At 41.2% G+C, this 16,021-nt stretch overlaps 1 protein-coding gene across 5 annotated transcripts in view; it reads right to left on the bottom strand.

Moving 5' to 3' along the window:
- Positions 1-6,828: 6,828 nt before the first annotated feature.
- SMARCA2 (SWI/SNF related, matrix associated, actin dependent regulator of chromatin, subfamily a, member 2) overlaps positions 6,829-16,021 on the bottom strand; it is a 174,398-nt gene continuing 165,205 nt past the window's right edge. For all 5 annotated transcript variants that reach the window (XM_045020794.1, XM_045020795.1, XM_045020793.1 and 2 more), the window contains 4 exons: positions 15,704-15,805; positions 10,181-10,313; positions 8,533-8,675; positions 6,829-7,763 (listed from right to left, as the gene is read on the bottom strand). In XM_045020794.1, coding sequence (XP_044876729.1) covers positions 7,728-7,763; positions 8,533-8,675; positions 10,181-10,313; positions 15,704-15,805 — 414 coding nt within the window. In that variant the 3' untranslated portion in view covers positions 6,829-7,727. The remainder of the gene's footprint in view (positions 7,764-8,532; positions 8,676-10,180; positions 10,314-15,703; positions 15,806-16,021) is intronic.

A 16,021-nucleotide genomic window follows, 5' to 3' on the forward strand; every position in this document is an offset into this window, starting at 1 on the left:
TGTCTAGCTCCCAGGAGAGGCAGATGCAAACAGCCAACCTCCTAGCAGTTCTTTCGCTTTGCTTGCCTGCCACAATGCCCAAGCCAAACTGCTTCCAGTTTTATTAAAAAGGTTTGTTTCATACGTTAGACATGGTAACTCAGGCAGGAAATCAGCTAACTTCCTGCCTTTATGGGCTATCTTCTGTGGAAGCAAATGTGTTCTGGATACATGTCTTGATTTCGTACGGGAAAAGGAATGTTACAGGAAGGGTAGACACTGACATGTTCAGCATGAGTTTTTGTTTACTACATACACAAATCAGATTTGCCTCCTCCCTTTTCTATAAAGAACTAGGAGTGTAATATTCGATTATGCTATCCCACGCTAAAACCGGGGCAACTCATTTAATATCTAATTTACTGATGAGAGTTGATTACAGAGAAAAGGTCAGGAGCTGAATAAAGATAATGGGACTTGCATAAAAAAATGGAGAGGTAAGGAGAGAAAAAAAAAACAATGCTGGGGAAAGCACGATCTCAAGTCCCCAGGAGAATGAGCAAGACCAACCCCAAAGGGGATATATGAATGGTTTAAAATGCCAGCAATAATTATGGGTTTTTCTTCAAAGTCCCGAGTGTGTGAAATGGAGATTACTTACTTGTAACGGGAAGTTCTTTGAGCTGTGTGGTCTCTATCTGTATTCCACACGTGGATATGCACGTCCTCCATGCGCCTGAGACTGGAGTTTTGTAGCAAAGTGTCAATTAGTTCAGGCCTGTGCAATTGCCCTCCTTGTGCTCTGAACCAAGGGCGGTCTCTCCAGCTTCTTCTCTTTGTGTGACTCGGATAAAATCTGAAGAAGAGGGGAAGGAGGGCAGGTATACAGATAGAGGCCACACATATTGAAGAACTTCCAATTACAGGTAAATAACCTCAATTTCTTCTTCCAGTACTGGCTCTTATGTAGTATTCAACAAGGGAAGAAAGTGAGCATGCAGTTAGTATGGATGTCTGTAAAACTGCTGTCCCCACAGTTGCATCTGCAGATGAGGTCTGGACTAGAGCGTAATGCTCCCTCAAGGTGTGGATGGAGCTTGAGAGAGCCACCTTACAAATGTCCAGTATAGAACTTCATGAAGAGATGCTGTAGTCCAGGGGTTCTCAATCTTTTTCTTTCTGAGGTCCCTCGAACATACTATAAAAACTCCATGGCCTACCTTTGCCACAATAACTGGTTTTCTGCATATAAAAGCATGGGCCACAGTTAAGGGGTAGCAAGCAGGGCAATTGCCTGGGGCACCATGAAGCTAAGTTGCTCAGGCTTCTGCTTCAGCCCCAGGTGGCAGGGCTCAGGTCCTCAGACTTCAACCCCATGCCGAGGGACTTGGTGTTAAGTTTGCAAATGAATTGTAGCTCTGCAGTTTCTCTTTGAAGTTTGTTTTTGAAGTCTTTTTGTTGAAGGATGGCTACTTTTAAATCTGTTATTGAATGTCCAGGGAGATTGAAGTCTTCTCCTACTGGCTTTACTATGTTACCATTCCTGATGTCTGATTTGTGTCCATTTATCCTTTTACATAGAGACTGTCCAGTTGGCTAATGTACATGGCAGAGGGGCATTGCTGGCACATGATGGCATATATCACATTAGTAGATGTGCAGGTGAATGAGCCTCTGATGGTGTGGCTGGGTCCTATGCAACACCATCAAAGAGAAACTGCAGAGCTACAATTCATTTGCAAACTTAACACCATTATTTTGGGCTTGAATAAGGACTGGGAGTGGCTGGCTCACTACAAAAGCAATTTTCCCTCTCTTGGTATTGACACCTCCTCATCAATTATTGGGAGTGGACCACATCCACCCTGACTGAATTGGCCTTCAACACTGGTTCTCCACTTGTAAGGTAACTCCCCTCGCTTCATGTGCCAATATATATTTATGCCTGTATCTGCATTTTTCACTCCATGCATCTGAAGAAGTGGGTTTTTTACCCACAAACATTTATGCCCAAATAAATCTGTTAGTCTTTAAAGGTGCCACCAGACTCCTCGTTGTTTTTATGGATACAGACTAACATGGCTACCCCTCTGATACTGGGCAGATAATGTTTGTCCACGAGATCGCTTAGCTATAGTGACAAATTGGTTCATGTGAGTCTCAGAAGTTACCGTGGGGATGAATTTTAGTTGGAGGAGAAGGGAGACTTTTTCTCTGTGAAACAGGATGTACAGTGGGCCAGCCATGATTGCTCCCAGTTCATTCACTCATCTTGCTGATGTAATGATGACCTAGACAGCAACCTTTATGGAGAGATACGACATGGAACATATGGCCATCGGTTCAAAGGGTGGTCTGGTAAGAACTAAGAATACCAGGTTGAGGTCCCACTGTGGTGTGGGTTTTGCTATTTGTGGGAAGCTCCTAATGAGATCTTTCAGGAAACAAACTGTGGTTGGGTGAGTGAAGACAGAATGACCTTTCACTGTGGGATGGAAGGCACTGACTGCTGCCAGATGAACCTGCAGTGAACTAAGTCCTGATGTCTTGAGGACAGGAGATAGTTTAAAATAGCAGGCACACCTGCCAATTCTGATAACTGTTTCTGTTGTGTCCAGGCAGAGAAATGCCTCTATTTAGCTATATAGTATTTCCTGGTGGAGAATTTTCTGCTGTTAAGGACATATGGACAACCTCTGAACGTGACCATTCCAGGTCTAATGCCCATCCAAATAACAGGCCGTGAGATGATGAGCGCTTGGGTTGGGTTATCCGATCCTGCCATTCTTTTGAGCTAACAGATCCAGAAAAGGTGAGATATTGATGAGAGGATAGGATGAAATTCATAGGTCTGGAAACCAAAATTGCCTGGTTTCAGGGTACCTTGGCCCTGTCATGGCAAATTTTCTGCAGAATCTGAGGTAGCAAGGGGATGGGAGGAAAGGTGAACCGTAGGTGGTCTGTTCAGGATAACAGAAGTCTTGGCCTAATGCTGCTCTGGAGCAAGAGGATGAATTTCTTGTTTGCTTTGGAGGCGAACAGGTTCCAAGATGGTGTTCCCCACCCAGTGAAAATTTCAATAAAGACAGAATTCTGTATTTCCCACTTGCCATCTGTGGAGTGGTGCCTGCTGAGATAGTCTGCCAGAGTATTCTGCATCCCTGGTAAGTATACTGCCAGGAGTGTATTTGGTTTCTGATGCACCAGTTCCATAAATTCACTGCCTCTATGCATAGAGGAAGAGATTTCACTCCACCCTGTTTATTTACATAAAAGATGGTTGTCATATCTGGAATGATGTGGCTATGACAGAACAGTATTCGGGTAAACTCCAGGAGACTGATATGCATTCTGGCCTCCTGGGAGACCAACTGCCTTGTGCAGTGTGATTGTCCATGTGGGCTCCTGATCTCATGAGGGATGCAGACATAAATATGGTTATGCTGGGTATGGGAAGAAGGAAAGGGCTTTGGGCTTGCACCTGTTCCGGTTCTGTTCACCATATGAGAGAGGTCCTGACCTTTTGGGGAATTGTTACTTTGGTATTCATAATGTCCCTGTGAGTAGTGAGTAGAAAGACTGGAGCCAGCTTTGCAGCAATGGAGACGAAGCCAGCGAACAGTGTTACATATATATATGCAGCCACATGGTCTACCAGAGAAAGGCAGACCTGGACTGTTGTGCAAAGTCTGAAGGTGACTTATGGACTGAAATCTGTCCATAAGATAGGCCTTTGCTGATAAGGAGTCTAACATCATGTTTATGAAATGTATAATTTTCGTGGAAGTCAAAAGTGGACTTTTCATTGTTGACACAGATCCCCAATTATGTCATAAGGTGGAGTAAGAATAGGGTCACTAACTGGGTCTCCTGGATGAAGGGCAGGTCGAAGCACATATGGAAAGACAGTGTAGCTGTTGCATCTCACCTGGGCCGACACCACTGCAATGACCTTTGTGAAGGCCCTGGATGCTGTCACCAGCACAAATGGGAGTACTCTGACCTGGTCGTGCTCTTGTCTTATCTTGAATCTGGGAAACCTTCTGTGTGACTGGGGACTATCCACAGGAAAGTAGGCATCTTTAATGTCAAGAGCTGCAAACCATGTGTTCTCCTCCAGGGAAGGAATTATTGATGCCAGCGTCACCAGGCAAAAATTTGCTTTGTGAATAAAGATATTTACTTGGTGTAGATCAAGACTTGATCTTCAATCTCTGTTTTTCTTGGGAACTATGAAATATGGGGAGTAAAATCTCTTCCCCTGATGTTGGGATGGCACTTATGCTATGGCCACTCACTGAAGGAGAGTCCACCTCTGGATGAAAGATTTCTTCATGACAGTGGTCCCTGAGAAAGGACCAGAAAGGGGGTTTGTGGTGGGGAGGCGAGATAAACTTGATTGTGTAGCCAGAATGGATGATTTTTAGTACACACTTGTCTGTTATTGCCCTGCAGTTGTGTGCAAAGTGGGCAAGATGGCCACCAAAGATTTGGAGGGCATTATGGCATTGCATCAAAACTGGTATGTGGTTCTCGAGAATCCCATCAAAATAAACCCCTGGGTGTTGGGTGGGATTGAGCAGCAGCAGTAGGGATGGAGGAAGCTGCATAAATGGGTCTTTGCATCCTTTGTTGTTTTCATGGGAGTTGGTAAAAAGTCTGGGGGGGAGGGGGAAATGGGGTCTGGACCTGTACATTTGTTTGTAGTGTTTTCTCTTCAAGAATGAGGTGTAAATGCCCACAGAGCAGAGGACTGTCCTAGCGCCCTTAAGAGAGCATAGTGATTCATTAATCTCGTCAGCGAGAAAACCAGACTCAAAGGGCAAGTCCTCGATGGTATTATAGACTTCCCTGGGGAACCTCAAAGAATGAAGTCACGATTTATACCTCACAACTATGGCTGCGATGATGGCTCTAGACACAGTATGGATGCGTCCACTGCTGCCAGGAGTGATGTCTTAACAACCAGACTCTCCGCATCGATAAGGGCTTGGAACTGAGCCCTGTCTGCCTGGGGAAGTTTGTCTCTGAATTCCACAAATTTGGAATCATTTGTGAAATCGGACTTTGCTAACAGTACTGATGATTGGCAATTCTGAACTAGAGGGCCATTCCTCACCAGAAGATCAAGGTGTTTGGCACCCTGGTCAGTTGGAGAAGTCTTATGGTGCTATATCCTGGACTTTTCTGTAGCCATCTGCACCAGTAAGGAGTTGGGTACTGAGTGGGTACATAGGAACTCTGCCCCTCTAGGTGGCATGAAATAGCATTTTTCAGCCCTTTTCAGGGTAGAGGCACAGGAGGCAGAGGTGTGACACATAATACTGGTAAAAACAACAAGGAGTCCTTGTGGCACCTTAGAAACTAACACATTTATTTGGGCATAAGCTTTTGTGGGCTATAACCTACTTCATCAGATTCATGGAGTGAAAAATACAGTAGGAAGGTATAAATATACAGCACATGAAAAGATGGGAGTTGCCTTACCAAGTGTGGGGGTCAGTGCTAATGAGGCCAATTCAATCAGGGTGGATATGGGTTGGGAATAGGCCAACAAGGACTCCTTGTTGCTTTTGCTGCTACAGACTAACACAACTACCACTCTGAAACATAATACTGGTGGGTTCCAAAATGTCCTTGTTCACTGGCAGAGCCACCCTACTAGGGCCAGAGGATTGCAGAATGTCCAAAAGACTATATTGCACATTATGGACTCTGAAGGCCAGCTGCCACCCTCTGCAAAAGAGACTGGTACTGCCAGTGGTCATGAGGTACTGAAGGGATGATGGAGAAACTGCGTCATCAGGTGATGAGGATGATATAACTGACAGAAACCTTGGGGCTGGCTCAAATTCCTCCTCTGCAGGCTCCGACCGAGTCAGCTGGTATCACTTGGGAGAAGAGAAGTGCTCTGATTCCTGCACAGATCCGGGAAGCATGTTTACAGATCCCATGAAGCCCAGTAGAAAGGACCAGACATCTTGGTACCCAATGCCTTGCCCTCCACCGTTTCCTGGGTAGGAGGGAAGCAGCTCCAAGGCCTCCTATGGGATCTGTCTGGGCTTCTTCTCCTTGGGGAACCAGTACCAGTGGAAGAATACTCTAGCTTGTGGCTGTTGTAGAAGAAGATCCTCTTCTTCTTATTTTTGAGGTGTTTTAGTCTGGTGTTGAAACATCTCTGAGGAGGATCAGCCCACACAGAAAAGGGGTGTGTGGATAGGGTAAGGTGAAAATATCCTCCAGTGAGGTAAAAGTTTCAGTCCTTCCCGGAGTTTGACATACGATCTTTAAACTCAAAATCCATAGCTGAAATCTCCAGGTAGTATATGGTGAAGAAAATGGAGAGACATCAACAACTGGATTGATTTCCTAGGAAATCAGCAAATTCTATTTGAACCCACTAGATGCAGGGACATTTTCTAAAAGAAAGGAAGCAGCGTTTTTATTTTATTGGGCAGTATCACTACAAGCTTTGTTGCTTGAGTCCTTGTTAGCGTTTTGAGTTACACTGATGTTTTAGGTTATGGTTTTTAATATACTGTATTTCTTTATACAGATATTTCTGCCTAATGCAAATAAGCGCTCCTGTTACCTGTTTAGAAAAGAGTAGCTTAGGTCTAAATACTAGAGCACTCGTGCAACCATAGTAAAAAGCAAAAAGTCTTGTGGTACCTTATAGACTAACAGACGTACTGGAGCATGAGCTCATGCTCCAGTACGTCTGTTAGTCTATAAGGTACCACAGGACTCTCTGCTGCTTTTACAGATCCAGACTAACACAGCTACCCCTCTGATACATAGTAAAAAGGTATTTTTATGGTTTCCTGCACTCATAACACAAGGCACATATTTACAGAGCTAAATTATTTCTTTATTATGAAAGCACCAACACCACATTCTTCAAAATTACTGGAATTTTATTTGCCTCAGGCTTATGACTTGCAACCAAAGACATTGTGCAAAGAAAGCAAAGATTAAGTACACTTTAGGGAAAAGGTGATAATCCACATTGGTAACATAAAAGGTCAGTTTGATGAAAGAAGCCATCCATTACACTATATAGATTGCAATATTCAATAGCATTTTTTCAACTCAACTTTTTTAAAAATCAAGAGAGAGAAAAGCAAAGTTTACAGTAGACATAAATTTTATAGAATTTGAAAAGCATTTTTTTCTGGAGATAGAGAATAAAGTGAAAAAAATGTATATGGACAGGGTGGGGTGGAGGCTAACTACTGTACATTTATAAGCTTTTAAACAATGTTGCATATATGTACCACAGTGTAAAAAAAAAAACACAGAACAAATAAAAACCTTGAAAACTGCCTGATGAAAAATAAAATAACCAGCAGCTTTTCATGGCTTCTCCTGGTTACCAATGCTACAAAAGACGTATTGTTTCGTCTTTCTGATGCCATTCAAAAGCATCTCATCAAATGATAAAACCAGGCACAATCAAACCATTACCAAGCTAAACCCAAACCCATAGAAATATACTATCAACCCACATTTTTCCATCAAAAGCTTTTTTTTTTTTTTTTAAATCTTTTGAGGCCCATTTGGTCACAATATGTTACAATTTTTTTTCCTTTTTTACACCATGATATCCATATGTTTGTCTGGCACTACCCTAAAGCTAGTTTATAGAAGATGAGACTACAGAAACAACCCAATGTCTATCTGACAAAATGAATTCACTGGGTATAAAATGACAGAAGGGAAGGGGAGAAGAGATTAAACCCTATGGATCACTCATCGTCACTTCCACTTGCTTCTGACTGGTCCTGGAAGCAAGAGACAAAAACAAAAAGGTTAGAGATTCTTTGCCAGTGATTCTTTGGATTGTAATACAATAGGAAGAAGAAAAACAATAGTTAAATGGACAAATCAGGATTGCCTTAGGAAAGGCGCCACAGTGTTTATATTTCTGCTCCATGACATTTCATGAGCATTGCTGTGAGTCTCTTCAGAAAAGGGAAGAGCTGGAGAAAGCACAGTGTCAGGAAACATTAGTTCCTTTCTGTCTGCCCAGCAAACTCGTTAAAAATATTCAGCAAATTTTGCCCTAGTGTGTTGGCATGAATAGAAATATCTATGGTAAATTCATAATACTTAGCATTTTGGGGGTAGCGGTGAAAATGAGAAAATCTTGTGTGCCCCATTTCTGAATTTTAGAAGTGCAAAGAAAGCTTGAACAGCTGAAAAATAAGTTCCGAAACAGCCAGTGTTAAGACACTTCTGTGCCTTCATTATTTAGCACTAACTCCTATTTCCAAAGGCTGGTTAAAAGAAAAGTTGTAAAGGTCTCCTTTGCAAGATTCACAGCAAAGTTCTTTTTCTCACTTCAGAGGTTTTAGTGCAAGTTCTTTGTGGATTTCTTTTAAGTCTTTTTAGCATTCAGGTGGCCCAATCTCTCTCTCTCAAGCACACTTTGATGCACAAGTTTGCTTAATATTTCTATACACAAAGAATCGAAAGTTGTGATTATGGGTAGAATGGGGGAGAAGTGCAATAGCTGCAACTATCTCCACTGCCATAGTGACTAAAACTTACATTTTCATCTTGATCCTCATCACTGTCATCATCGCTCACGACGGGCTTGGCTTTTACCCGGCTTTGTCGCTTCTTGCCTTTCCCTTTGTCCCGGCTTTTCTCATCCTTCTTATTCAGCTTGATTTTCACTTTCACAGATTTTGCTGCAAAAATTGACATGAATGTAACAGCTGTCCTTACAGTAGAACCTCAGAGTTACGAACATCAGAGTTATGAACCTCATTTGGAATTGAAAGTACGCAATCAGGTGAAGTTTAAAAAAAAAAACATTTGACAAAAATAAAGAAACTATTTCAGTGCTTTTTCATTCAAATTAAGATGGTTAAAAGCACCATTTTCTTCTGCATAGTAAAGTTTCAAAGCTGTATTTAGCCAATGTTCAGTAGTAAACTTTTGAAAGAACAACCATAATGTTTTGTTCAGAGTTACGAACAACCTCCATTCCCAAGGCGTTGGTAACACTGAGGTTTACTGTATTTTCTTCTCTCTCCCTTTTCTCAAACAATACAGAAATTAGCTGTCTAGGACCACAACACAGCTTCTTAACACAATCTCTCTGTTCATGAACATTCTCCTCCTGTAACAGCCTGAAAAGATCCCTTCCCCTCTGTGTTCTTTATCATGCCTTTGGAATATCTGAAGTAGAGATATTTGCTTGTACTTGTATTTTCCCTGATAGTTCAATAAAAAATGCCGTTTCCTTGAGCAGATTAGCGTCATCCTCGCTATGCAATTAAAGTGAGTGGGGTGGCTGCAGGCTGCATTTGGTTCTGGTCTCTGAGACCTCCTGTGCAACAAAATACATTTTATTTTCAAAATAATTTTTCTCTGTGGACAGGAAGTATCTGCTTTTAGTTAGAGCCAGGTAGTGCTGCTTTAAATTACACAAATACCAGATAGGGTAATTGGCCATCTTCAGGTAGGTAGCTTTCTGAATGGAGCACTAGGGTTTGACTCCAAAAGATCAGCTCATTTCCATTGTACTGTAAAGTAACTGGTTGTTGCTAAAGGCAATGTGTTCTAAGTAATAAGGGTCTTATATGCTTAGCAGAGCTGTGATTAGAACACGTGAGAAGAGGAGGTTTGTATGCAAGCAGTAGCCACAGGGACATGCCATTACAATGGTCTGCACCAGAAGCTGGCAGTTCACTAATCATTTTGGAAGTCATCCAAAAGTATTTCCGCTGAGAGTTTCAACTCTGCTTGGGTCTTCCAACAGAAGTTCTGGCAAGGAGCATATGTTTACAACCAACTAAACAGAGAAAGAAGAGCGCACAAGAAATACCACAAGGTGGTCAGTCAGTGGCAAGCTGGTTCACTGTATGGGTAAGTCCCCTATGGGCAGGTAGAAAAAAGGAACATTTCTATAATTTTTGTGGGTTTGGGGTTGGTTGGCTGTTGTTTTTTTTTTTTTTGGCCCAGAGATGCTTGAAGTCTTTGGCACAGTTCTAAGAGATGTGGCCAGAACAGAGCAGCCAGCCAACAAAGTCTGGGTTGAGAGAATATGGCAAATTTGGTAACAAACTGCTTGCGTTAAAATGGCCAATGGAAGAACAAAAGTCTGTAACCAGTTTCCACATACAAACTGGAGAGACTGAGTACCAAGTGAAACCCGCTTCCCTCTCTCAGATTTGAACAGGTGACTTACATTCTGACTCTGACTCATCTTCCTCATCATCTTCCTCATCGTCGTTGCTTTCATCCTCGCTCTCATCCTCTTTGGCAATCTTCTGTCGGGCACTCTTGAAGACTGACTGGAGAACAATAGAATCCTCATAAATCTGCAACATGAAAGCAAACCTATGTCAGAACTGAAAGTCAAGCTTCATCAAAAATTCACAGCATGAAACATTATTTTCTATGCAAACCCACAGAGAGGGTGGCCCTTTTTTTCATAACAAGTAACAAAGCTTGTTGCATGAATTTTACAAGAAATGCCAACGTTGAATTTTTCATGATCCAAATGAAGAAGCCTGCCGACAGTGCATCACAAAATGTAAGTCCCTCAATGTATTAACTTTTAAACATCCAATTAAAGGGGAAAAAGTCCATCCTAGCACGCATCCATTTCTCTTTTTATTGTATATTGTCATTACTACTCTAACTACAGTATATTTTCCATTAGATAATAACTATGTTGGGAAGCATTCAGAATGAGTCTTCAAATACAAGCTCCCTAACTATGATCTGGATTATAGTCTAACAGTATATTTAATGGTGACAAATGTACCATCCTGATACTAATTATCTTTAATGGTTAAGAAGTCCAAGCTGACTAATAGAAAGAATCTGTGCTAAGCAGTTTACTCCTTCCTATTGGATACAAAAAGACTAAAACATCAATGCTCATTTTCAAAAGGCTTCGTTATTAACATTTCTGAGGCTGCTAAGCATCTTTGGTCCATCAGCTTTCATCTTAACCTTGTCTAAAGAGCATCTAAGAAAGAGAGGAGTGCTTCTTACTTGTAATATATTGATCAGAGTAACACTACAGAAATATCAATCTAAATGGCTTGCAAAAGAAGCACTGAAACGTCATAATCATCTTTGCAAATGAACTCGTACATGCTGCTACACAGAACTTAGGAGTGATGTATTAGACAACTGAATGTTTATTTCTACACTAGCTTGGATTATTCAGATAGCTCAAAGGTACTTTAGAATCACAAACACATTTATCCTGACTAAACTTAATACCAATTACTATAAGATTATATATACAAACATGTATCGTATTGGATTTCCTAATCATAATGATTGAGAGCCTTAGCACTCTTACTAGTTCACTGTATTATTTAACAAGTCCCTCTGTATTGGACAGGGGCAATTTGCGAGCAAGACAAAGAGCAGACTTTGGCAGCCGTCACAACCTCTACTGTTTACGAACTGCATCACTGCACAAAAGATCACCAAAGCTAGAGAATTCTTCTCTGATGCTTCAAATGGTTCTGATGCCAAGTGGTAAGGATAACCTGGATCATAATCTGTTACATGGAAAGATAAAATTAACCTTGCTTCAAAACAAATGACTACCTTTGGGCCAAATTCTAAATCCCCTAAAGTCAATGGCAAAACTCCCAGGGAGAGAGGAACCAGATTGAGTGATTATAAAGCCAGAAAGGACCAATGTGATCATCTAGTCTGCCCTCTTGTATAACACAGGCCATAGGACTTCCCTGAATTAATTTGTGTTGGAACTAGAATGTATCTTTAGCAAAAGATCCAATTTAAGTATTTCCAGTGATGTAGCATCCACCACAATCCTTGGTAAGTTGTTCCAACAGTTGTCCTCGCTGTTCAAAATGTGTGACCTATTTCGAGTTTGAATACGTCTACCTTCAACATCCAGCCATTTGATTTAGTTTAGACCTGTGACTCCTAAACTGAGGAGCCTTCTATTATCAAATTTCTATTCCCCATGTAGGTGGTTACAAGCTGATCAATCACCCTTTGCCCAGCTCTTGGCTGAGCTCCTTGCGTCTATCATTACAAAGTATGTTTTCCAATACTTCAATCATTTTGGTGGCCCTTCTCTGGACTCTCTCCAATTTATCAACATCTTTCCTGAACTGTGGACACCAGAACTGGACACAGAATTCCAGCAGTGGCCGCATCAGTGCTAAATACAGAAAATACATAACCTTTCTACCCCTTCTCAATATTCCCCTGTTAATACATCCAAGGATCTCATTAGTCCTCTTAACCACAGTATTGCAGTGGGAGCTCATGTTCAGCTGATTCCCATGACCCTCAAATATGTTTTAGTTACTGCTTCCCAGGATAGAGTCCCCCCAACCTGTAAGTATGGCCTGCATTATTTGTTTCTAGATTTAACACTTTACATTTGGCTGTATGGAAATGTATATTGTTTGCTTATGCCCAGTTTACCAAGTGACTAGATCGCTCTGCATCAGTGACCTACCCTCTTCATTATTTATCACTCCCTTAAACCTTGGGCTATCTGCAAATTTTGTCAGTGATGCTTTTATGTTTTCTTCCACGTCACAGATAAAAGTATTAACTAGTGTAGGCCAAGAACTGATCTCTGCAGGACCCCAACTAGAAACATATCTGCTCAGTGGTGATTCCCCATTTACAATTATATTTTGAAACCCGTCAGGTAGCCAGTTTTTAATCCATTTAAAGCGTGCCAGGTTAGACACTACCAAGTCAAATGCCTAAGAGAAGTCTAAGGGCTTGTCTACACTGGCACTTTATAGCGCAGCAACTTTCTTGCTCAGGAGTGTGAAAAAACACCCCCCTGAGAGCTGCAAGTGTCAGTGTAGACAAGCCTTTAGGTAGCTATTCCCCTCGTGGAGGTGTTTTTTTTACAGCGCTGGGAGAGCTCTCTCCCAGCACTATGCCGCGACTACACAAGCCATGCGCTTTAACGTTGCTAGTGAAGATGTGCCCTGAGTGTATTTCATCAATACTATTCATCTTATCAGCCAAACTTGGAATCTCATCAAAAATATATCAGGTTAGTTTGATAAGACCTATTTTCCATAAACCCCTATTGATTTGCATTTATTATATTATATTATATTTATTTAATTCTTTTATTAGTTGAGTCCTGTATCAGCAGTTTCATTATTTTGCCCAAAATTGATGTTAGGCTGACAGGCCTTTAATTACACTGGTCACCCCATTTACCCTTTTAAAATATTGACATAATTTTCTTTCAGTCCTTTAGAACTTCCCCAATTTTCCAAGATTTATTGAAAGTCAACATTAACAGTCCAGGGAGCTCCTTGGCCAGCTCTTTTAAAACTCTTGTATGACAATTATATGGACCTGGTGATTTAAAAATATTTAACTTTAGTAGCTGCTGTTTAACATTCTCCTGAGTTATTGTTGAAATGGAGAGTATTTAATCATCATCGTGACATGAATACATCCTAATTTTTGCCAAAATACAGAACAGAAACATTTATTGAGCACCTTTTCTCTTTTTCTGCATTATTTATCATGGACATTTCTACCATTTCCATACTATTTATGGACCAATTCCATTGTTAGGATTTTGTTCATTCCCAATATACTTAAACTCCTCCTTATTGTCTTTAACTATGCTAGTCACTGAGTCTTCCTTGTGTCCTTTTTTCCATTTGTTGTTATATTATACACACTTTTCCTCTAAGCCAGGATGACTTTTTAACAGAGCAGCCTTCTTTCTTAATTATGGCTTTTTGGGCCTCAGGTAAAATATTCCTGAACAGTTCCCAATTTTTGTACTTTTCTATTTAGATTCTTTCTCCCAGACAATTTGGCACAAATCTGTTGTTAGCTTTGTGAAACTGGCCTTTTACATATATATATTATTGGTTTGGACTTTATTCTGTTTACACAAAACAAATGTCATCAAGTCATGATCACTAGCATCTAAGCACCACTAATGTTTAGATCCGAGATCAATTCCTATTAATTTGTCAAGAATAAGTCTAAGACAGAATTTCCCAGTATTGGATGCAACACTTCTGAGTTAGGAAATTGTCATAATTTTCAGAAATCCCAAGGACATTTTAATGCTGACAACACAAGACATGCAGCATTAGACCCTCACATTGTAATCCCCCATAACAACGCAGCATTCCTCCTTACACACTATAGAGCAGTGGTGGGCAACCTGCAACCCATCAGGGTAATCCACTGGGCAGGCTGCGAGACAGTTTGCGCCGCTTCCCGCAGCTCCCATTGGCCGGGAATGGCGAACCGCAGTCACTGGGAGCTGCGGGCGGCCATGCTAATGTAAACAAATTGTCTGGCAGCTCGTCAGCGTATTACCCGAACGGGCTGCAGAGTGCCCACCACTGTTTTAGACAGACGTTTAAGGAGCCGGTGTGAATTGGTGCCCGACAGCAGACACCAACTTGTACCCCATATTGTGCCTTATCTATTAGGACACTGATTCATAAGCATGCAAGATAATTTGCTTCTGAATTGTCAGTGACTTGGAAACAGGTAATGCTATTTTGACAGAATGCCCTTCTGTCTCCTTTTCTGCCCATTGGATCCTAAATAGGAAATAGCCAGTGATTAAATTTCAGTCATGCAACTCTTGCTGCTAGTTTCAATAATACCAAGAAGGTCAAATTTATGCTCACAAATGAGTAATTCCAGTTCCTCTTGTCTCTTACCCAGGGCCCTACAGTCGGTGTATAGGAGGGAATTAAAAATGTTCTTCTCTTTATGTCTCTTGGTGCCTGGGTTACTTTTCTTCTCAAGATCTTGATTTTGTTGTAAACGAGTGCTCATTTGTTCCCCCCGTTTGGCCCCCCCCCCCTTTGTTGTTTGTTTAATGCCCTCCTGACTAGTCTAGAAAGCCTTATCCCCTAGAAGATTTGGCCCTTATTGTTTTATAAGTGAATCTCACATAGACTTTCTGTATTCTTTCAACTAGGATCACCATTTACCTTTATGTCTTGCATTCATATGGCAGAACACAGACCTACGCATAAATCCACACCCAGCCAAATCCTGCATCCTACACCTGCCTGAGATGAGATACCCATAGAATTGACATAAATGATCTATTCTCTGAACTTTAGCAATTCAGGGGGAATTCATGAATACAATCTTTCAAAATGGATGTCCATCAACCAGCAATACCAGTAAGGGAATATCTACAAAGCACAAATTTACTGCAATGTACAGAGACCACAAAGCACATATCTCCAATGGCACTAAGTGGCCATAAACTGGATTTCCTCAGTAGAAGATTCTTCCACTGGAGGGGCAGGGGATGTAGTGCCAGCTGGCAATGAATCTGCTACTGTACCATTCCTCTGCATCCTCGCTGCACTCTAGTAATCCCAAGGTGATAAAAGGATCCTTAGGGCCACAGCCATTTAGTGTAGATTAGAACAGGCCTGTGACTGTTTTAAACTATGCCAGGGACAGCAAAGAACCATACCTAGAATCAGGGAGCTACAACCAACTCCTTTGTGGCCTTTTCCTCCAGTTGTGTCGAGTGCATACTATATGCAGAAGAGCATTTGGGCCTCTGTGTCTATCACAATTCAAACAGAATTTTAACAGAGGTCTTATACACAGAGTTATCACTGAACAACAATAGAAATTCCATGATAAAGCACTAAAGACAAAGGAAAATAAATGAAAAATACATTTATGCTTAATTTTAACACAAATGCACATGTGGTTTCAATCAGACCTGCGATCCCTCCAAGTTGAATGTCTGAGCATTGTGACACAGCAACATGACATCTTTCTCCAAGTCACCAAGGCTACGGTACTTATGGTTACGAATTCTTTCCTGTTGTGTTTTTTAAAAAGGGGAAGAAAAAGAGACAAACAAAAGACAGGACAATTGGTTAACACTGTGCTGTAATCTTGAATACAAATATGAATGCATTACTATTAGAAATCCCTACTAGAAATGTCATAACTATGTGGAATGACAGATATTGCCTGATTTTATTTATTTATTTTTAGAAAGAAATGTCTAAAACAGGGCACAGTTCTAAGTGTA

The sequence above is a fragment of the Mauremys mutica genome, chromosome 6, assembly GCF_020497125.1.
Source record: "Mauremys mutica isolate MM-2020 ecotype Southern chromosome 6, ASM2049712v1, whole genome shotgun sequence".
Taxonomy (NCBI): domain Eukaryota; kingdom Metazoa; phylum Chordata; order Testudines; family Geoemydidae; genus Mauremys; species Mauremys mutica.